A 24,064-nucleotide genomic window follows, 5' to 3' on the forward strand; every position below is an offset into this window, starting at 1 on the left:
GCAGGGTATACACTCGAACATCTACATTTATGGTAGGTACAAAACTGTACTTTATACATACTTGACAGAAAACTTCAGTTATTATGGTAGCTAGTATGCTTCTTAGCTCCCTGCCTGATTCCCTTAACAAAACTGAAGTAGCATCTAAGCTATCCATGACATCCGAGGTGGTCAGGCTTTCTGTAAGATGCAGTTATGATGCAGCAGAAGCCTCTGCTAGATAAGCTGTAACTGCATCTGTTATGTGTACATACTCCAGGCTCAGACTCCAATCTTTGCCAGAGGACTTTAAGTAAAAAATCCTGGATGCCTCTCTTGACTAACTTCCTATTTGGAACGAAATCTGCAGGAGAAAGGCAAAGAGCTGCAGGACATTAAACATCTGCTGATCTCGCCCATACCAAAGTTCTACAGAAACTCTCCAACTTAAGATATCCTATGTCAGAAGGGCTGTTTCTGCGGTGCCCCCTTCCTCTAGTAGGCATCGGAGAAGGACTAGGAGACAAACCTCCCTTAAGGACTTTCTCTTCTCAGTTGGCCCAAAGACCGTCCTTTCAGGACAGAAATAATGGCAACAATATGTGACTGCCTTGTCTCACATCCCCCGTCTTCCAGTCTCGCTCACTGTCTACCCCTCTGGAAAAAAATCACCTCAGATAACTGGGTGCTGGTAGTAGTGGAAAAAGGATATTTCTCATTATGGTAGGAAAAACCCAACCCTCAGGACATTCCTTTCCCACCCAAAAATCAACTCCACCTACTTCCGCACATTATTCAGAACCTACGGGCTCAAGGTATAGTAGAATCCGTCCCATTAGTACAAGGAAAAAGTTTTCTATTTCCAAAAAAGGATGGACCATTGAGACCAGTCCTGGACTTATCCATCCTAAATCTTTATCTAGAAGTCCCCTCTTTAAGAATGCTGTCTATACAGACCCTGCTTCCACTACTGCCACCACAAGCTTTCATGGCCATGTTGGACAGGAAGGAGGCTTACCTCCACATCCCCATACACCTAAACCACAGGAAATGGTTTGTGATCCTTGCTCTCATTTTCAGTTTACTGCCTTGCACTTTGGTTTGTCCACTGAACCAAGTCTTCACAAAATGCCTAGCTCCTGCCATAGCATTCTGCAGGACCAAGGGCATACAGATCTGTCCATACCTGGACGATATACTGTACTCATTGTAGCAGAACCGGAAGAGAGATCCTCAAAAAGCATCTCCAGTTCTTGATGCCTCTGCTTCAGGGGCTAGGTTTCGCTCTGAACCTTCCCAAATCATCCCTACCCCCAAAACAAGACAAGGTCTTGGTGCAGGATCCGGACAGACCTAATGAATGCATTTTTATCCCAAGAAAAGTCCTCTCCCTGACAAATCATTTCCAGGGACCTTCTCCACTCGGGCCAGTTGTCAGCAAGACTGTTCTTGCGCCTATTGGGTCTTACAGCAGCCACCATCCCCCCATGCTTCCCCTAGCCAGGATGCACATGAGGAAACATCATGTGGTATTTAAAGAATGTATGGTCCCAGCACAGCCATCTTTTAAACTCCTAAATTTCTTCATTTTCTGCAATTAAAACTAAGGTGATGGATACAACAAATTCAAAGGAATCCAGGTCTTCCTTTGCACACACCCACGCCAGCTCAACACATGCACACAGATGCTTTGGATCTGGGATGGGGGGCTACTATGAAGGGACTCTAGGTACAAGCACCTTGGCAGGCATCCCTCCAAAAAAAAAAAAAAAAAAAAAGCACATCAGTGTTAGGGAAATAACAGCGGTTCTGTTAGCCCTAAAGTCCTTTCTCCCCTTTGTTCAGCCAGGCCTGCTACTAATCTTCACAGACAACACCACTGTCATGTGGTACATCAACAGACCGGGGGGGGGGGGCAGGTCCTACCTAATGTGTAGTCTGGCAATGTAAATTTGGGATTTAGCCTCATAGAGCCTATCCCTACAAGCATCCTACATCCCTTCCCAGGGCAAACGACAGGCAGATGTTCTAAGCAGGTCATTCTCCCTATATCACGAGTGGATGTTATACAGGGAAGTTTTTCAGGACCTTGTCCACCGATATGGTAACCCCGCAAGTAGATCCTTGCCCCCCCCCCCACCCCCCCCGAACAGACAACTAAAAAAAATTCTGTACCAAACTCCACTCCCCACTAGCTTGGAGAGTGGACGCATTCACCATTTCATGAAAGGGACGGTTTCTTCTGTATGCCTCTCCTTCAGAAAGTTGTCCTGAATGTCAGGAGAGATGCCAAAAATCTTGTTTGTGACTCCCTACTGGCCAAGGCAGCATTGGTTCCCCCTTCTACAGTCACTTGCCAAGGGCAATCACCACAAGTTGCCTCACAAGGTGGACCTACTCACAACAGAAGGGAACTCTCATCCATCCACCTCTAGAGATGCTGATCTTGACTCTTTGGGTGATAAACTTCTAGTACCCTTCAGACATCGCTACATAGAACACGTACTATCTCTCCTGCAGGAGGCCAGGAAACAAAATACAAGGAGATCCTACATTTCTAAATGGCAGAGATTCTCCATATGGTGTCTCCAAAGACACAAGGACCTACTTCTGGCGGATGTCCCTTTAGTCTTGGCTTTTGTGTGTGAATTGATTAAAGCGGACCTTTCATACTCTTCTGCCTGCCCACCCCTGGAACCTCCTTTACTCTCCAGGTTGGCTGTAAAATTGATCTTAAAATGTGTCTTACACTTAAGATCTCCCAGAAAGCCTGCTCTACCACCTTGGGACCTGAACTATATCCTGGGGAACTCGCACTACCTCCATTTGTGCCAGTCACTTCTGCATCACTGCAGATGTGCACATGCCAAACAGTCTTGCTGGTAGCCATCACTTCTGCAAGAAGTGTGTCAGAGCTTCAGGCACTCATGGCATGTCCCCCTTACACTATCTTCTGTAAAGACAGGGTGACCCTGTGCACCAATTCTTCCATGCCCAAAGTGGTCAGTGAACTTTCACTAAATCAATCCATTCACTTGTCTACCTTTTTCTCCTCTCCTCAGAATGCCAGAATACTCCACTCCCTGGACGTTCACAGGCAGTTAAGATTTTATCTGGACAAAACCAAAGCCATCGGAAAATCAAACCAACTCTGTTTCCTTCCATCCCATAGCCCTGGGCAAGGCCGTCTCCAAACAGACTATTTCCTGTTGGATCCAAAATGCCATTTATTTCTGCTACTTATACCATGGAAAGGCCTTGAATAAGGGGATCGGGGCTCACTCCACTAGAGCAGTGCTTCTTCCAAAGCCTTCCACAAAGGCTTGTTCATAGCTACCATCCTTTAAGCAGCCACTTGGTCCACTGTGCATACTTTCACCAAACATTGCAAACTGGGCTATATCTCTAGAACCAGAGCAGGTTTTGCTAGGGCAATCCTGCAAGGATTTCTGTAATCTGCTACCTCTTCCCCACCCTTCCTCCTTCCTGAGCTGTGGTACTCTCCCACAGTATGAATACTACAACATGAGAATAGAAGGTCATAGAATAGTTGTGTAAAATCTTACCATAACCATAGATGTCCTTCTCTTCCATGTTGCAGTATTCCTTCCCTCCCTCCTGACCCCCTTCTTAAATAGTTGCAGAACTAAGATTCCAATGAGCCCTTGCCTGCACTAGGTCCATTCTGGGTCAGTCTGGCATTTCACCTATCTGAAAGACGTATTTTGGCTTCTCCTAAGCTACTGTCCAACTGGGCAGTTCTGAGGTCTGTGCGTGCCGTCACATTTAAGGCCCCTGGTTTATGATCCTACATGTGACGTCCCACACACTTGCAGCAACCAGACTGAAAGCTAATGAGTCTGAGCAGACGTTCGGGTTGCCTGAGGTGGAGGATCCCACAGTATGAATACTGCAACATGGAAGAGAAGGATATTTATGGTTGTAGTAAGATTTTTACGAAACTATTCTTTTTATGCCAGTACTACTAAAGTGCTTCCGACTTGTCAGATTTGCAGGTAAGCAAAGGAAATGTTAGTAAAACGCAGTGGGGAGTTGTAGATTAAATGGAGCCACAGAAAACCTAACTAGAATAGAAGTGAGTTGAGAAATAATTTACTGTACAGGGTGAGAACAAATACTGCACCAACTGTTGGGTCCAGAACCTTTTACGACAAATGAGAGGAAAATGTTATTTAGCCATATTGGAAGAAAACTTAGACTGACAAAACAAAAGCTAGGATTTTAACTAGATTATGTTTGCTTCATGTAATGAAATGATAGCTTCTGTGAAGCTTGCCAAAATATCAAGACAGCACCACGTCCTGGATTCACAAGTCCATTGAAACTTATGCCTGTGATTAAAGCTGCATTCAGGTGCATCACCATGGACCTTTTAGGTCCTCTGGTAACAATTTATAATAGCTGCTAGTACAGTCTAGTGCTTATGGACTATGCCACTAATAATCATTTATTGATTATGCCAGTACATTTCCTGAAACATTACCCTTGAAAAATGAGACTAAGCCAGTAAGCAGACATTTGAACTGTCCCTATTTTTAGGTCTGATTTACCACTGCATATGATGTACCTGCTTTTGCAGGTATGCCCCTATTTTCAGGCTTGGTTTACCCCTTCACCCAGTCTTCTGAATTTGCCTCATCACAGAGATTTTTGAAGCTGTTCAGTACACAGCAAACCACACTACATGACCAACATACTAACATCACCAGTAATTTAGAGTGTGGGGGTAGACATCTTCCCTTTTTCGGAATGAAAATAATTGACTGCTTCTGGTAGAATTTTCTAATATAGTTCATTAAAGTCTACAGATTTTACACTCTTTAATAATTTGCTTGCACTTTTTTAATGCATTTCTGGGTAGTATTTTACATTACTAGAAGTGGGAAGAGTTGTGAGCTGTTTTATGCCAATTAGATGTCTTTATTTTTGGCTGCATGTACTTACTTTTCAAGGGCCTTTGTACCTATTTTCAATGGGTGCTCGTTGAGAAGTATACTGATAAGGGCTTGTATTACTTTTGTTCAGGGTAAGATTTGCAAAGGAATACTCGTACAGTCTGTGGAACCCCGTTTTGTGTAGGTTAACGCACCAACTTTCATTGTTTTAAAGTACAACAGTTAAGAGCTTCAAAGTGCCACCCTAAACTGATGAATTGGTTAAATGCTTTAATAAAACTCTAAATTTTTTTTAAATTTGAAAAAGAAGGGATGAACTGCAATCAGTTGCTTTCCTGCCGCCTTTTTGGTATAAAACCTACCCCAGGCTTCCAAAGGTTTTACCCATTTTATTTTACCATATAGTAGGCATCCTTGAAGCTTAATGGTCATAGCTAGCAATACTTTGTTGACAGGAATTATCCCACTTGTGTGAAACACTTCAGTCTTGTACAACATGTTAAATGTTACACCAGTAGTTACAGAACAAATACAGGAGGCACAAGAGATGCAGCAAATAGTGTATGATGAAAGTGTTAGTTGTAAGAATTATTTTCCCTCTGAAAATAAGTTCTTGGCAAGATGACATGACCCTAATGAGGTGGTAGCAAAAATGAGCAATGTAAACTACAAACTAAGTCAAACTGAAATGAGAAAGTCAGCACGGGTACATCACAAATGCGTTAAAAACCATGGAGGAAAGCTAATACCCGTCTAGTTAACCTGAGATGTCTTCAGGGAATCTTGTTTAGGTTCCAGCCATCACATTTGTAATTCTACCAAAGTGTTGCATAGTACCCATGTTGGTGAGGTATAACAGACATCTCTCTCTTTCTCAGACCTCCTCTTTTGATGGTTGCAACTGTTGCTTGGTACCCATGTGGTTGAGGTGTAACAGACTTCTCCCCTCTCCCCTCTCCCTCTCCCTCTCTCTTTCTTTCTCTCTGACCCCATCTTTTGGTGGTTATAACTGTTGCATGGTACCCATATTGGTGAGGTATAGCAGACATGTGACTCCATCTTTTGTATGTGTACTGCTTCTGCAGTGTCCAGTAAGATGTCTTGTAAGTGATCAAAGAAAACCACCACCAAAGCCACTAAGAGGAGCACAAAGTATCTCAAAGCCTCCTTTAGATAAGGTTACAAAGAAATAATGCATCAGTCATCGTAAGGTGGTGGTTGGGAAAACATACAAATTAAGGAGCTTAAATGACAGCTGCAGTTGAATGCAACTAATCCATAAATGATATGAGCTCAATATACTCTGTGTGTAAAATGACAATGTCTTTAGGAATTTACATTGAGATTATGATTTAAAGTATAATTTTTACTTTGATACCTTTAACATAAAATTTTACAGTAAATGGTTTAAGTACTTTAAACATCCATTTAAACATGAATGTTTTTACATAATCGAAACATGTATGGTTTAAGAAAATACTTTTTTAAGGAAGTGTTGTAGGAGGGCAGACTCTGAGAGGTTCCAATTCAGGAACAAGTGTTAAATCACACACTAAATGTTTTTGGTGGTATTTGAGCATGCTGTCTTTGTAACCTTATCTAAAGGAGGTTTGGAGATTTTCTTCGCCCCTGTTAGCGGCTTTGGTTGTGGTTTTCTTTGGCTACTAGTCTTTCTTAAATCATTCGCTGGATTGACTTGTAAGTAAACCTTCAACTGTGTAGTATTACACCCTTATCAGCCTTTTACCATCTGTGTGAGTGGGAACCTGGAATTTCAGTCTTTCAGGAGGCATGCAGTGTTGTCATAAGGGGTGAGTATTTGGTTTGGTCTAAGGCTGTGTTTCCTGCAGTTGTTTAGACTCTTGATTATTAAAAGGGCACAAGAGAGGGAACCCAATCAGTGTCTGTACCTACTTATTAACCTTTTGCAGACTGTCGTCTTCGAAGTTAATTGATATGGGAGCTTTTAGTTGCAGTTTCTTTGTACTGGTTGACTAATTTTTGTCTATTAGTTGTACAAGGATCTTAGGATGGCCACGGTGGTGCAGCAGGTAGCGTTACCGCCTCACAGCAAGAGGTTCTCCGGTTCAGTTCTTGGCTGGGGTGCCTTCTGTGCGGAGTCTGTATGTCCTCCCTGTGGTCGCGTGGGTTTCCTCCGGATGCTCCGGTTTCCTCCCACATCCCAAAGACATGCAGAAGGTGGATTGGACACTCTAAATTGGCCCTAGGTGTGAGTGTGTGTGCCTTCTGTGAAAGGTTGGGTGCCGGGCTGGCAACTCGACACCGTAAAACTCCACTGCCAATCATGAGTGGACAGGTGATCCGCTGTGGTGACCCCTAACCGGGAAAAGACGAAAGAAGTTGTACTAGGATCTTAAACAATCCAGCGAGTTGCAAACTGTGTAATTATTTTACAGATGACTGCATTTAACTGTATAAGATCATCCTTTTTTAGGTCGTGGGTGTTTACTAGGCTAATGGCACAGGAGCCTTTACAAGCCTAGCCCATAGGATTACCCTGGCATCGTGCCACCCGACACTAGTTTCCAGTGCCTATGTCGAGTAGAGCCACTGGAATGATCCCCGGGGTGAATTTTCTATTTCCCATCCACTCAAGATCCCTCTTGAAGAGGGCCAGTGAAGTGCTCTGTTTGACATGTATAGGAAGTCTATTCCATAGCATGGGCAGTCTCTGGGTTATGAACCTGTCCCTCTAGCATGTTCTGTTGATTGTGGTAATGAGGTTGAGGTCTCTGGAGTGTGTAGCGTGGAGGGATTGGGATTTCTTTAGATGTAGCATTTCTAACCGAGCTGGGTCAGACATGGCTTTGTAAGTTGATCATCTATTTTTGCAAGCTCTTCACATACATCAGCTGTTTGACAGACAGTTATTTTGTGGTCCTAAGTTGTCTGTAGCGAACAGTCTAGTGGTTGAACATGCTTGGCATTTCAGTGGTGCCGTGTCACTTTATTAAACCAGTCTAGGCTTGCAGCACTGACATTTGTAATCTTGTTACTGTACTTTAGGTGGAAGGGGAGTATGCTTTCCTGTGGATTGCTTATTTGAACGATTGGTTAGTGTAATGCTTAAATTTGTAAACCATCTTTTTGTTGGCAGGAGGAGATGGATGAAGAATATGGTGAAACCTTTTTGGCAGCATTACAGAAATTGCTTTGGGAATACATAGTTCGACTGGACAGCACTTTGCCAAAACTGCCAGTTTCTGAGGTAAAACTGAGACTCCTTTTACTTTGGAAGTAATCTAGGTAGGTACCTGTCTATGGTCCATGAAAGTTGGCTATGAGCAGGCAGTAGATCTGTTGGTGTAGCTTGTAAGTTACTTTGCTCCGATGCCAAGCAGCTTGATAAATGTGTTGCATTTCAGCAGCATGCAGCTGGTCTGTAGGGAAATTTGTTAGGGGAATATGTGGAAGAAAAAACCTTGCTGAAGACTTGTATTCTTTATATGGATCACTGTTGCTGTAGAATTCCTGACATGCACAAAGTAGCCGCAGGTAATGTCTGTCTATCTGACTGGACTCTTACAGCTTTGTGATTGTATGGATATACGTGGACGCAGGCTTGCATTTCTGATTAGAAAAAAAAACACCTGTGCCATATTTGGTTCTTTTTTTACCATAGGCATACTTCTGACAAGAGAAAGTTTGCAGCTGCTTGGTCTATTGATGACCATAGAGCACCCTTCCTGAGATTTCTCTTAAGACAACTGCCCCGTAGATTTTTTTTTGTGTTTTTTGCTGGTGAAATGTAAATGAAAACTTACTGTTTCTCAAATTCCTTAGTTAGGCCTGAAAGGGCCTCTAACTCTGGCATCAGCGTATACATAGATTCAAATTGTGCCATTTTTTTCTGTGAAGTACCTTTTGGTTTATTGCCAAATTTGTGTTGTATACTAGGGGAACCTGGAGAAAGCAGAAAGATCATACTCCCAGTTTGGTTGTTGCAAAAATAAATTGAAAGCAGTTATGCAGTCTTCTTAGTGTTTGTCACAGCCTGCAGGCAAGTGCATTCCCAGCAAAGTAGATGCATAGAAAAATATGCAGCCTTAAGGAGGTTGCACGCAAGAGATGCCAAAGAACAAGAAGCTGTCCTCCTGGCCCATAGGTCTGTGGATGCCTCAGCCATTGAGATGATCACCCAGTCCCTGGTGGTGGTGCCTGTTTCTTCTGACATTTTCTGACCAACCTCTCTAGAGACAGTTGTAGAGGCAACAGCTTAGTACATTATCCCAGGTCAAGTGTGTCATGAGGCTAGTATTTTTGAAGCTGCATTCTTACGAACAGTAACTTGTATCCAGAGTGAAAGGTGCAGTCAAGAAAAAGGAATGCAGACTCCCCTTTCTTAGGGCCATCACAATGGAGACCAGCAAACCAAGCAGAGCATGGCAGATTGCGTAAGAAAAGCCTAGACTGGGGAGCTGTCTGCCCACCCCCCACCCCCTCCTGGTCTCTCTTCCCAGAGCCATGGATACTTGAACACTGTACACTGGCTACAGAAGCATACTACCAGGAATCATCAGCAAAGTCATGTATGACTTCACAGGATTGTAAGAAAATAAAAGGTTTTTGCTCAATGGCAGGCAGCCTTGTGCAGGGACGTGTACCACCTTTAGCTGCCAAACATTCTAGATAAAAGAAAAAGGGGGGATAAGTTTGCCAAGGACTCGAGTTCTTCCTCGGTAGAAAAAGATTTTGCATATTGTACCCAATGACCCCCCCCCAAAAAAAAATAGGGGCTCTTATGTTATTTTGTCTGTCATTGCCAGAAGACAGAAGGGAACACTTTGAGTTTGTTCCGTTAAGTCCAAATTTGAAACCATAAAGTCGTTGGATATAAAGAAGATTCATCTTATGGACTTAAAGGAACCTAAAGCCACAGTGCTCCCTTCTGTGTTTGATGCTTTTGAGGATGACTTCCTGGTGGCTTTTGTCAAAATTGGACTACGAATCACTAGCCTCAAGAGACCAGACTGAATCTACAGTGTCAGACTTTCTGGTTTCTATAAGAACCCAGTTGTGGACCCTCTGATCAATTATCCTAGTGATAGGTTAGAGAGTTCTGGACAGATTTCTGAAGAAATTTAGTACATCGGCCACTTTGACCTTCAGGACTATTAACTGCCAGATGCACATGAACGTGTACAAAGGTGAAGTCTTTAGAGTATGCAAGTGAGAGGGTGTGAGATGAAACCCTGAAGAGACAATATCGGGCTTGCCCAGGTGATCAAAGTCAGAAACACATTGAGTGTGTTTCAGCACCCAGAGCAGTCACTGTGGGGACTGATTAGGCAACACTCTTGGCTGAAAATCATCCGTAAACAGAAAATATTGTTCAGTGCTCACCTGAACAAGGAGTCCGGTATTGGACCTTTATGAAGTGAGAAGAAAATGATTAAGTGGCGGAAACTAAATTAACTTTTTCATCACCTGTACTGAAATATAAAATCTTCCAAATCTGGCCTTTATAACAGACATCAAACGAGAGGCTAGCAGGCCAAAAGAAAGAAAGCTTTTGAGAAAAAAAAATCTGTATAAGTAGTGCAAGACTAGTAAAACTGCAAGCAGCAGCCTGTAGAATCCTTTTGTTGAACAATCCTGGCTCAGCAACTGTTCCTCTCTGTTCCAGCTTGCCTGGATTGGTAGGAGACAAATCCATTTCTGAGATTGTTTCCAAGCATTGCATCAAACAGCTGGGTGAGCAGTGCAATTTTGCGATGATTGAAAGTAGAGTTCAGATGCATCCTGCCCTTCAAAGTGATGCTTCCCATTTCAGAAGAGAGGATAGAACTGTCACCACCCCTCCTTGACAGAACAGTTAAGGCATGAGTAATCAAAGTGGTGTCAAGCGAATATGGGTTGGGCTTCTATCATGTGCATCTGTGGCTTTCAGAAAAGATGGCCTTTGGAGACTGATTGTGGGTCTGCCAGGAGTCGGCCTGTTTCTATTATTTTATCTTTCATAAATTTAAAAAAGCTTATCTTATAGTCCTTCCTTCCCCCTGTCTTCAGCAAAGTCTTCCTAGCGACATTGATATGAAAAGACCACCAAAAGTACCTCTGGTTGAGAGTGATTGGTAATTCAAATTTTCATTTTATCTTTGGGGTCTTTACAGTACTCTGCATATTCAAAAAACCTACCTGAGGATAAGGGGGCATGTGTCTCTGCATGTCTGTCTCCTTCAGGCCCTAATGGAATGTGAGCTTAGAGTGAAGCTGGAGATCACAGGAGACTGTCCAGACAGTAGGGTTTTCTCTCAATCTCCGCAACTCAAGCTTTTCCGCAAGACGCAACCAAGTTGTTTCTGGGGCTATCCTAAATACAGTAAAAGGCAGTGTCTGCCAAGAGTCATGTTTCTGGAGACCTTTCTTCTGCAGACTAGAAAGATGTTAATGTTGGCAAGGGACTTCAAAACACATTGGGCACGTGATTTCAGTTTAGTACCTCCTCTCCCCACCTCCAGATTGTAAACCTAGCTGTGCAAGCCTGGACAGCTGTGAATCTTGAGCAGTACATATCTCCCTAGACAGCCCAACAGCACTGTAATCCACTCAGGCAGAACAGTCTTCGAGAAATCATAAACTGAGGATAGAGAGGAATTTGAATTCTTGACTATTTGGTGGTGGAGGAATTCCAGGTGTAGATCTGTTTGCCTCCATGGCAAACTGCCAGCTTTCCACCTACTGTAAGAATGTTCTGTTCACTGGAAGCTGGAAGGCGAGTATGATTTTCTCTGCCCTGCGTAATATCCAGGTGGAGATACCTGGGATGAACCTAATAATGCTCTGCCATATTGGTCCAGGCAGTACTTGCCTCTCTTGTAGAGGTGTAGCTGGTGTGATTACTGATTCACTGCCATAGATGTTAGACTTGCTGACTCGCAGTTCCGGTAGTCTGATCCATCTGACTTCTCTGGTACACTGGCAGGAGGCTTGAAAGATGTGATGGTCATTCCTGCATGGTACCCTTTGCTAAGAATATGCTCTCTTATGAAAGAAAAGAAAAAAGTAATGCAAAGAAGCCTCATTGGGCAAAATATAAACATTTTTAATTTTCTCTCAAGCTGAGAAACCAGGGTCCATTGTGAGCAGAGGTATCCCTTGATGGTCATTAGATCACTGTTGCAGTAGCCAAAGCTGTATGTGTTATATACTGCCTGTACATGACAACTGGCAAGCTTCCAAAGCTTAAGGGCATACTCCATGTGCCCTAACAGCAGAACAGCTTGAGAAGATGAGTATAAAGCCTGATTAGGGATCCAGACTTTCAGAATTTTCACGCTGTTAAGTTAATTCTTCCTTGCAGGCTTTGAGTGGTTGGCTAACATTTTTCCAAGGGTAGGCAGGTAAGTACTCCATTGTAGAATACCTTCCCATTTTACCAATTCTTCTTTTTGTAAAGAAAAGTACTTTTCTGTCAAAGTATTGTAAGAGCTAGGTGTGGTATTTTTAGTGTTTCACTGCAGCTTTACATTAGAAATTACTTTAGTCTGGATTCCCTCTGGGGGAAATGCCTTTCAAAATTTAATTTTTTTTGAGAAAAATTTTGATCTATATATTTGTGTGCGTCTAAACAAAAAGTGTAGTTAGGACTAGTGGTTTTAGGGGTTATTACAAAATTTACCTTAACTTTGTTTTTTAAATCACCAGTTGCCTCAAAAAGAGGATAGTGAAACTTTTTTTATTTTTATTTTTTTGCAGAGACCAGGACCAGGCTTTGGGCTCTTTGGTTCTTCCCTCCCTGGTCTGCAAAAAGAAAATTGTATGAGGGTCTACAGTCTCCTTTTTGCCTCAGCCACTGCTAAGTAACTCTGCTGTGGCCATTTCGGGCACCTCAGTCTGCTCATAGTTTACTGTTGATCCCTTTGCTGTGGTTGCTCCTCAGGAAGCTGCTAAAGATGGTGAGACTTGCCCTCTGTGACTGTTCAGTTGTGGCTCTCCTTTGCCATAAATGTACACTTGTTAATGTCTGAGGATGGAGCAGATCTACAGCAAAGCAACCACGAGGTGCTTGGGAAAAGGGATTTGTCTTAGAGGCATTCTTAGGGGGGGGGGGGGATCGGGCATTTTTATTTTTCACATAGGATGGGCTGGAAAGATTGCATAGGTTTTGCTATGGGTTTATTTTAAACTTTTCAGCCTTTGCATTCTGAATATTTCCAATATTTTAAAAGATTTTCCTTTCTCTGATTCTGATGCTCTGAGGGACAGAAATTAGGTTTAGATTGTTTCTCAAGATGTTCTTGTTTCACTGTTGCGGTCATTATATTTGGGTAATCTGCTGGCAGATTGCCCTCAGTCGGCCTGATTAACAGGGTCCTGCGTCGGTTGCTGTCCTCTCTTCCATGATGTCAGGTCATCAGGGGTATAAAACATGCAGCTGATGGCATTGCATCAATCTTTATTGCCGGGTGGTGCCTGAAGCCGAAGCAGTTCGCAAGTGCCGGTCGGCCGACTCCTGAAATTTTTGTTTTCCAGTTTCAGAACCGAAGTCTTCAACTAAAAGCGAAGTACCCTGTTAGGGAAACTTTTTCTTGCTCCTTACCGATGTCAGTAAAAGTTAATTGTATTACTTGTGGGAAGCAAATACCTCCATAAGGATTTTCATTTGTACTGTATTCCTTGCCTAGGCCCTGACAGCAACGTGCCTTGCTGTCGGTTTTGTGCTAAATTTAATCAACGCACTATTAAACATCTGTATATTTTTACTTCTAAATATTTTGGCTCAAGGTTTCACTATCCAGAAATGTCGTCAGTTAGCAATTAGACTACTGGAATACCTAAAAAAAAAAAAAAGAGAGAGACCGTCGAGGTCCAAAACCGATGACTACCGGTTCGCCGGTACTCAGTGAGGCACTTTCACAGCCCCTGATACATGCTACTTTTGGTTCGCAGGCCTCTACTGAGACCCATTCAGAGTCCAGTGTGCTGCAAGATGCATTAAGTATTGAACCCGCGGATGTCTCTACCTTAGATGGGTCTGGAGCCGCTGAGCAGGCACCGGCTTCTGAGGGTGTTTTCAGGCCTAAAGATGTCTGTATTAAACAGACACAGTCTTCTAAACTAAGGCCAAAAACTACTTCTATGTCTAAAAAAACGATGCTTGGGCCACGTGTATAGGCCCCAATGCCTAAGAAATAAATGATCAAAATGGCTGAGGATTTAATTACCTTGATCAGGGGTACCCATCCCCCACCTGCTAAGATGCCTAGGCAAAGCACTGACTATAAATCTTCAGGTCAGGTTTCTATTTCTTCTAATTCCTCTTCTGATCAGGAATTATCTATTCCCACTTATGAGGACTCTGCAGAAGATTCCATCTCTTCTGCTTCTCCTGAGGATTTTTCTTTTGGAGAAACTTTGCATACCTTAAGGGAACACTTTCATTGGGAGAGTCAGGATTTCTCAGAATCTAAAGAGTCTTGGGGATTTCCTTCTTCCTCAGCATAGGCCTTTGGCTATACCTCCTGTTCTAGACATTGTTGTTTATGTTTTCTCAGAGTCCAGTATGACTCCTGATTCCCTGCCTCCGGCTCCTAGTAAGCCAGACAGATATTACAGGGTACCTGGCTCTCACAAATTCCTATTTAAAAACCCTACTGCTGACCCATGTAACCATTTCTCAGGGTCCCAAGGGCGTTAAGGCTTCTACTGCTAAAAATCCTACCCCTTCTGATAGAGATTCCAGGGCACTGGATAGATGGGGTAAGAAGGTTTACACGACTGCAACCTTGGCAATCAGGGCTTTAAACTGTCAATTTCATATGCTTAAATATCAACAGCATGTCGTGGGCTTGCTTAAGCAGAAAATGATGATTTCAGACTGTGTGGAAAATAGAGTTGCAGGATTTATTGCATTCAGCTGAACAAGTTGGGAAAGCTTCTTTGCAATGTGGTTTTGATTCCTTAGAGGCCTCTTGCAGGGCTGCTGTTACTGGATCTGTAATAAGAAGGCATGTTTGGCTCAAGGAGCAAAATCTGCCTGACCATGTTAAAGCAAAATTGTTGGATGCTCCTTTACAACAGGACACTATTTGGTAATAAGGCTGAAGAAGTTTTGGAAAAGATGGAAGATAAAGCTAAATCTATGCAAACTGTGTTCCTACAAGTGCAGCCACCCAGGTTCAGTAGGCAGTGGCCTACTAAGAACTGGTCCTTTCCAGTTCCCACTAGAGCCGCTCAGGTCAAACCCAGACATTCCAAAGGCTCCAGGTATCAGTCGCAAGGAACTTGTAGAACTAAGCAATGGGATGCCTCCACCTCCAAATCTGGAAGTAACAAGGCACCTTCCTACAGTAAATGGTCTCAATGACTTTCCACTGCAGTCACCAAGCACTTATCTTTTGGCCGCCCCTTTGGGGGGAAAACTGGCACTTCATGCACAATACTGGCAACTGATTACCCAGGACAAATGGGGTTTAAATATAGTATCCCAGGGATACAGATGTCACTTCCACACGTTGCCAATCCCAAACCGATGGCCAGATCTGCCTCCATATCAGTGGGCATTGGCCCAGAAACAAGTTGTGTCCCTCATGACTATGGGGGCTATTCAGCCAGTACCGGAAAAAGAAAAACAATAAGGTTTTTATCCAAGACTTTTCCTGGTACCCAGAAAAGACAAATCATGGCGTCCAATTCTGGACTTACTCATTCTAAATACATTTCTGGACATTCCAAAATTCAAGATGCTGACTTTCCAACAGTTACTACCTATGCTAGGCAAGGATGCCTGGTTGGTAACTCTCTAGACTTCAATCAGGGAATCTTGCAGAAGATACCTCCACTTCATGGCAGGCTATTTGTATTACCAGTTCTCTGCACTGCCCTTTGGCTTGCATTGTGCAGGCAAAGAAATATTCAAATTTATCAATACCTGGACGATTGTCTAATTCAGGCAGAAAACAAGGACACTCTCATCTAAAATATCTGGCGTTTGTAAAAAGGCTTCTAACTTGTCTAGGGTACACCATAAATGAAAAATCACAACTGGTACCCACTGAAATAATTACATTCCTGGGTGCAAGCTTGAATACAACTGCCCAGATGACTTACCTTATACCAGAAAAACTGATTCAATTGATGACTGACTTCAAACAGGTGGCCACAAAAAGCAGCTGTCTGCAAGACACATTCTGCAAGCCTTGGTGTTCATGGCCTCCTGCATTCTTCTAATTCCATATGCAAGACTGCATATGAGGAAACTTCAGTGGTACCTAAAAAGCTTATGGAGTCAACATTGTCACAGCCTGGAAACAATGATTCCTATCATTCCTTGCCTGCAGCTAGAGTTCTATGGTGGGCAGAGGCCTGCCACCAAAGCAAGGGACCGTCATTCACCCCCCCCCTGCCGCCCAAACCCTGACTACAGACGCATCAGATTATGCTTGGGGGGGCGCATCTGGCAGGGAGATGCATTCAGGGCTAATGGAGCCCAAATCAAATGCACCTACATATCAATCAGAAAGAGATGCTAGCTGTACAGAATGCTCTGACAGCCTTCAAGGACTATCTTCATCCAGGACAACTACTGATAGACAACTCCACAGTCATGTGGTACATAAACAAGTGGGGGGGGGGGTACCCATTCCTACCCCTTTTGCAGACTAGCCATGGCATTGTGGAACACAGCCTTGACTTGTAGATGTATATAAGCTCAATTCCTGCCAGGAAAGCAAAATACTCTGGCAGGCGAACTAAGCAGAAATCATATGGACCCACACGAATGGAAACTGGATCCACAAATCTTCAGCATGTTGACACGCAGATGGGGGAGCCCAGACATGGATCTTTTTGTCTCACCCCAAAACTATCAGTTGGACAATTTTGCATAAGGATTCATCACAAAAAAGCTTGGAAAGTAGATGCTCTAGCCTTCAGCGGAAAGACCCATCAGTCTATGTCTTTACCCCGCTGCCTCTGCTCTCCAAGGTCTTACTAAAAGTCGACAGGAAAAAACAAAAATGATTCTGATTGCTTCAGACTGGCCACGCCAACACTGGTACCTGCTCCTATGCAATATGTCATACCTTCCTCTATGGTACCTGCGACACCTTACCTACTGTCTCAGCAGAACTATGAAATTCTGCACGCTCAGCTCCAAACTCTGAGTCTTGCAGCATGACTAATCAACTAATTTCACCAGTTACATTTCTCAGCAAACCTGTGATGGATGTCATTCTGGAGGCTAGAAGGCCTTGTACTAGAAAATCTTATGCTGACAAATGGAAAAGATTCTGTGCCTGGAACCAAGCACAAGGAATAAGCACAGCAATGCCCAATATTTCTCATATTTTGCAATACTCGACTGAGATGCTTCACAAGGGCCTATCTTTTTCTTCCATAAAGATACATACCTCTGCCATTTCTACTCATTACAACACAGAGCCTCCCCTCTTTTCTCATCCTCTGCTAAAGCAGTACCTCAGAGGGGCCAAAAATGTAAGACCTTCCAGGAGAGCACCAACTCCTGCATGGGACCTCAATTATGTTTTGGAAAAACTCACTCTTCTTTCGAGCCAGCTGCTACTGCAGACCTAAAATTTCTCTCTTGGAAGACTGCTTTTCTTTTAGCAGTCACTTCAGCTAGAAGGATTTCAGAACTACATGCTCTTATGGCAGTGGAGCCTTTCATTATTTTTTTACCCTGATAGGGTGGCTCTCAGGACCAATCCATCCTTTATGCCTAAAGTGGTGTCTAGTGTGGCCCTTAATCAGACCATTCATCTGCCAACTTTCTTCCCAAATCCACAGAACAAGGGTGAGCGGATTCTGCATTCATTGGATGTGCACAGACAACTAAGATTCTACTTAACAGGACAAAATCTCTAAGAATATCTGAACAATTACTGGTGGCATTTGCTGCAGGGGCAGAGGGAAAGACTATTTCCAAATGGATAAGCCATTGTATTCGTTTCTGCTATATGCAATATGGTAAACCTGTCCCCAAGGGGGTCAGATCGCATTCCACCAGGGCTGCATCTACTTCTGCAGCTTTTCTCAGAGGGGTTCCTACCAGATACATTCTAGAAGCTGCTACCTGGAGCTCAGTTCATATGTTCACCAAACATTACCATTTACCTCTCTTCTCCAAATCCAGAGCAAGCTTTGCCACTGCTGTCCTGCAAGGCCTTGTAGCTGTTCCTAATACTGTATAAATCCATCCTCCCAACCATAGCTTTGGTATTCTACCCAAATGTAATGACCAACAGTGAAACATAAGAACATAGTACAGTTGTGTACACTTACCATAAATGTAGATGTTCGAGTGTATTCACTGTTGCAGTCCTGGTTACCCTCCCTCCAGCCCCCTGTTTTTTTCTCCAACTATACCTCTCATTTCTGTTACTATCTTTAAAAGTCTTTTTGGTGTATTTGCTTTTGTTTGGAGGTATGTTTTGTGTTTTTTATTCTCTATATATATTATTGCTCCCCATTTGGGGGGGCAGCTGACATCTGGGGCAAGAAAAACTGATGTAGTGGCGTCTGCTGCATGTTTTATACCCCTGACGTCATGGAAGAAGGGACAGCAACTGACTCAGGACCCAAGACTTTGTTAATCAGGCTGACTGAGGGCAACCTGCCAGCAGATTACCCAAATGTAATGACTGCAACAGTGAATACACTCTACCATCTACATTTATGGTAAGTGTACACAACTGTACTTTCCTATGCCACAGGAGAAATCTGATTTTTGAGATGTTTTTCTGCAGATTCACTTCCCCGATTTATTTTTTTATTCTGATACTTTTGCATGAATGAAGACGTTATTTCAGTGGGTGCAAACGTCACAGAAAAGATATTTGTTTTGTTGCAGGTGGATTATTTAGCTTGCAGCCATTCCTCCTGTTTTACCAGCATTAGAGGATGCTTTGACAGTTTACCTGGCAGTCAACTCCACCCCCCTCCCCCCAGGAAGTTTGATAAATTGTTTAAGGTTCCTCCCATTTCAGACCCTGCAGTGATTTGTCGACCAATGCCTTTTGGTGGTTCTCATGAAATGTTGGAACACTTGGAAAAGTAAGCATTTATTTTAGAGCGACCCTAAAATTATCAAAAGTAATTTTTGAAAGGGGAAAGCCCCCTTGCAGTCCCCCACACCCCCTGCTAGTTCTGTATACCAACTGCAATATCACACAACAGCAGGGTAAGGGCAAATTCTCTAACCCTACTGCAGTGTGATTTCTCACAAGACTAACAAAACCATTAAGAGCAACATTCACCCATACGAGTGTGCACTCTTAATTACTGCATTAAATAAGGTTTAATATGAGCATTCACTCTTTTGGCATCTAACCCAGTTTCTTCCGACAATGTAAAAGCATTGTATGGATTTGGTAAGAATTATTCTTCCACCGTAGCCTTTCGAGATGGCTCACTTGTCCAAGTTTCTGCCATCTTATTTCGATATGAGAAAGTTAACTGCTGATCTACCTTCCTCAGAGGCTATAACATCCTTGAATTCATTAGCATCCTCTGTGCCTCAGGTAACCAAACACTCTTGAAAATGTTCTTATAACCTTGCTGATGCAGTTTCTAGAGCAGCTACTACAATATCAGTAGTCAGAAGATTTCACTGGCTACTTTCCCATCAATTTCCAGAGGATGTCAAAGTTGAGATGAAGTGCCCCCAGATAAATAGGTATGTGATCATTTCTCTACTGAACTTCTAAACAGATCTGATGAAAGGGGAAAGCTAATTCAGGGAGTTACCGATGTTTTTCAACACCCCTATGCCAAGACTCAATAAAAAGTTTTTCAATTTCAGGATTCTTTAATAGGAAACTGCAAGGGACAGGTAAAAATTTCATAATGCCCCCCTCCCAATCAAATAGGAAAAGTGTTCTAGTCAGAAATATTTCTGGTGCCAAAAGAGGGGAAATTGGAGACTTGTCCTAGAGCTTTCTTTTCTAAACCTTTACATCAAAATCCCAAAAATTCAAAATGCTTTTCCTGCAGTCTGTTGCCTTTTATTCCATCTCTCGGGTAGTTCTGGGTTTAAAAGATGCTTATCAAATTCCAGTACTTAGATTTCAAACATTGTCTCCATATTTTCAATTTCCTGATTTACCCTTTGGCTTGTCTACAACTCCAAGAGGGCTTACAAAATGCTTGTCTCCTGTAATAGCCCATTGCAAAATGTAGGGTTCACATTGTTATATATTTAGACTTCCGCTTTAGTTTTGCCGATTCTTGTACAAATTAAGAATTTCTTGATTAAATAACCTTTGTCTTAATCCGAGATTTCAGGTAAACATCTCATTTCTTCTCACAGTATAGTGTTTTTGGCATATATCCTGGATACATGACTTGTGGGCTTTCTTCCTCAGGCCAAAGTAAATTTTTACAAAGAATTTCTGATGTTCTCCAACCAGTTTCTGACATCTACCAGGAATATCTCAAGATTCTGGGTTTCATGGCCTGTATCATCCAAATAATTCCTTTCTCCAGACTTCACATGAGAAAAATTCAGTTACTCAAATCAGTTTGGATCCAATGCTTAACATCTGCCTCTAATTTCAGATTCCAGTATTGGGATGTACAAATGGAGTTACTCTAGTGGGTAGACAAGTTATCCCTCAACCCAGGTCTCCCCTTCTCTTTCAGCCCCTCCTCTTACATATGCCCCAAAATTTGCTTTGGTACCTGTTTTCAAGGGAGTGAAAGTTTGGGGTCTGTGGAACAAGCAGGACAGACTGAAACACCTATGTCAAAGAAATGCTAGTTATAATTGCATTCAAATCTCTAAATCATTTGTGGGTTCTGTGCCCTTTAATAGTACCCGCAGTGATCACCACATGTGATAAATGGGGGGGGGTGCAGATCCTCCCCCTCCTTGCAGACTAGCTATGTCAGCCTGGGAACTAGCATCTCAGCACAGTCTGTTCCTGCAGACTACTTGTATTCTGTCAGAACAGATTGTTGCAGACCGAATGGAGGAGGACTGGGACTGACCCCCTCCACATGCACCCCCACCCACAAATGGAAGTTGAACCAGGTGGGGTCTTCCAAGAAACGATCCTAAAGTGATGAACTCAAATAGTTCTGTTTGACCCAATTCAAAGAAGGGTAAAGCAATTCTATTGCAAGGTTCCTTGTACAAAAGTGTGGAAGACTGATGGCTTTTCTTTCCCATGGACAAGAATTCTTCTCTGTGCCTTTCCATCATTTTTTCTGATTACCCAGTCTCTTCTAAAGATTCAGAAATACTCTTCCAGAATAATTGTGGTAACCCCCTTTTGAACCAGTCAGTGGTGGATCTCCCTGAAAATGGCCAAGGGCAATTGCTACAAAGCTTCCTTTCTGACTGGACTTCCTCAGGCAGTACAAGTCAACACCCCAGCCATCATCATTGTCTTAAACTCACTGCCAGAGTGACAGAATACTACCTTTTAGGCACTTGATTTCTTAGCAGCAGGTTCTAGAAAATCATCTGACTCTGTGGAAAATATTTTCTAGTTTGTGCTAGAGCAAGAACCAGGACCCTTTTAAGGCCAAGACTCCTGTGGTTCTGCAGTATTTGTGCAAGTTATCCTCCAGCCTGTCTTACTCTTTTGTCAAGGTTCACCTCTCTGCTCATATGTCCCTGGATCCTCCTGTTTGCCCTGCCTCAAGTGAAACATTTCTTGAAAGGGGTTTTAAATGTCCATCCACCAAAAAGACGATTGGTCGTCTTAGGATTGTAAAAGAGAAACTTGCACTTTTCCCTTTGAACCTACTCATGAGGCCAATTTGAAGTTCTCTTTCAAAATTACATTGCTCTGATATCTGCAAGAAAAGCATGTTAGTTGCAAGCTCTTGGTGATTAAGCCTTATTTAATCCTTTGCAAGGACAGAGGAACTTTGAAAACAAACCCTTTATGCCTAAAGTGGTTTCAGAGTTTACCTTGAGCCAGGCTGTGCATGTCTGTGCTCTCTATCTAGAGCCAAATAAGAGGGGAGAGAGATTTTTACACTGAATTATCTGTGGAGATGCAGACAGACACTACATTGACGGAGCAAGTGTCTTATTGAATTCTGATTGTCCTTTTTCTTGCTTTCTTAGGAAATTATCACTGTCAAAACAGGAATTGTCTAAATGGATGTCCCATGCTATTGCTTTTTGTTGCTCTCAAAGTAACAAGGTACTTCCAGGCAAGGTCAAGACCCCACTCTTCCAGGGTTTTGCTTCTTCTGTGGCTTTTTGGAAAGGAGTCTACTTTAGAAATATAGGTAGCAACTTGGTTATCTGTACACACACTTTCCAAGCACTGCAAATTGGAAATCTCTCTAGGCCCAGAGAAGGCTTTGCTAAAACTGTTCTCTACAAGCTCCTCCTCCCTTTCTTTGTAAGCTTTTGTATTCTGTCCATATGGTTGAGACTTTATAGGTTCATAGGTTCATACTAGGCTATCTGCCCGAGGGCATTTACAAGCCTAGCCCATAGTTTTGTGTCTTACGCCACCCCTTTAGTATGGGGAACTATACCCATTATTTTGCTGTGCCTCTGTCGAGCAGTGACACTGAGGTAATCCCTGGGGTATATCTGCGATCTCCCATCCATTGGTCAAGATTTCTCTTGAACAAGGCCAGCGAGGTGCTCTGCCTCACATATACCGGGATTTTATTCCACAGCATAGGGAGTCTTTGGGTGATGAATCTATCCCTCCAGCACGTCCTATTAATAGCCGTGTCGAGGTTTAAGTCTCCCGCCCTTGTGGCTCTGACGGATCTAGATTTTTTGAGGTGAAGCATATTCATCAAATCTGGGTTTGACATGGCCTTGTATGTTAGGCAAAGGTCACCTCTGAGCAAGCGGTGGCGACTGAATAGAGCTGGAGTTCTTTCAGTCGGGCAGCATAGGACAGATGTTTGAGACCCTTTATCCTTTTGGTGAGGAACTTTTGTGGCCTCTCCAGCTGCTGCAAGTGTCGGGTCAGATACATTCCGAATGGGGCATTGTACTCCATCATTGGTCTGAGTGATGAGTATAGGGAGACTATGACCTCCCTTGATCTAGATGAGAATCCCTTCATGATAAGGTGGGCAATGTAGAAGGTCTTCCTAACTACTTTAGCTACATGGGTGTCGAATGACAGACTACTATCAACCTGGGTCCCCAGGTCCCTGATAACTTCTTCTGTGCTCAGTGGATTGCCACCTATTTGGTAGCTAGGGGTAACCTTGTTTTTCCCAAAGGGTATGACTATGCATTTTTTGGCATTTAACTTTAGGCCGTGGCTCTGGCACCAGTTATCCGTTTCTGTGAGACCCTTCTGAAGGATATCTGTGTCAGATGTGTTTTCTACTATGGCGCCCAGTTTGCAGTCATCTGCAAACTTTGTCAGCCATAACCCTCCTGTGTTTGCTTGTACTTCGGAAAAGTAGATGCCAAACAAGAGTGGGCCCAGGACTGAGCCCTGTGGTACACCACTTGTGACCGGCTTTGAGTCTGACATGGCGCCAGCAACTCTGACCCTGTGGGTTCTGTCACTCAGCCAGTTTGCAACCCATCTTATGATGTATGGGTTAACATTTAAGCTGATGAGTTTTTCAATGATACCCGAGTGGGGTATTGTATCGAAGGCCTTCGCCAGATTGAGGTAGGCTGTATGGACTGCCTTTCCCTCATCAATGGCTTTGGTGACTGTTTCGAAAAAGTCAACCAAATTTAGAAGGCATGATCTGCCTTTGACAAAGCCAAACTGGGATGGATCCAAAGTCTGCAAATTCCCTATGTCTTTATTTATGAGGTCCATTATGATCCTCTCCATGGCTTTGCAGATAAGGCTTGTCAAGCTAATGGGCGGTAATTTCCAGGGTCGGTGGAGGCACCGCCTTTGTGAAGTGGGACCACAGTTGCAGTGCGCCACTCCTGGAGTGCGTATCCAGAGGTAAGACTATGATTAAACAGCTGTCCTAGCTGTGGATTTAATTCCTCGTTGAGTTCGTGGAGCACACAGCCGGGGACACCATCAGGTCCCATGGATGCTGTGTTTTTGCTTTGGAGAGAGCAGTTCTCACTTGGGCGTTCGAGATGTTTCCGGGGCTGCAATCGCTTTGTATAGATATCTCTCCTTTGGGGGAGAAGTTTGCACTGAACCTGTCAGCCAGTATGTTGGCAATGTCTGTAGGATCAGTAATCTTCACATCATTTTGAACTAGTTCTGAAC

At 43.1% G+C, this 24,064-nt stretch overlaps 1 protein-coding gene across 3 annotated transcripts in view; it reads left to right on the forward strand.

Annotated features, from left to right (window-relative positions):
- Positions 1-24,064, forward strand: part of TINF2 (TERF1 interacting nuclear factor 2) — a 767,662-nt gene that overhangs the window by 247,061 nt on the left and 496,537 nt on the right. For 2 of the 3 annotated variants that reach the window (XM_044058402.1, XM_044058403.1), the window contains exon 5: positions 8,014-8,124. The exons of the other annotated variant lie outside the window; for it this stretch is intronic. In XM_044058402.1, coding sequence (XP_043914337.1) covers positions 8,014-8,124 — 111 coding nt within the window. The remainder of the gene's footprint in view (positions 1-8,013; positions 8,125-24,064) is intronic. 3 annotated transcript variants of the gene reach the window in all.

Source organism: Protopterus annectens, chromosome 16.part0, assembly GCF_019279795.1.
Source record: "Protopterus annectens isolate FY-2018-M chromosome 16.part0, PAN1.0, whole genome shotgun sequence".
In the NCBI taxonomy this organism is placed as follows: domain Eukaryota; kingdom Metazoa; phylum Chordata; order Ceratodontiformes; family Protopteridae; genus Protopterus; species Protopterus annectens.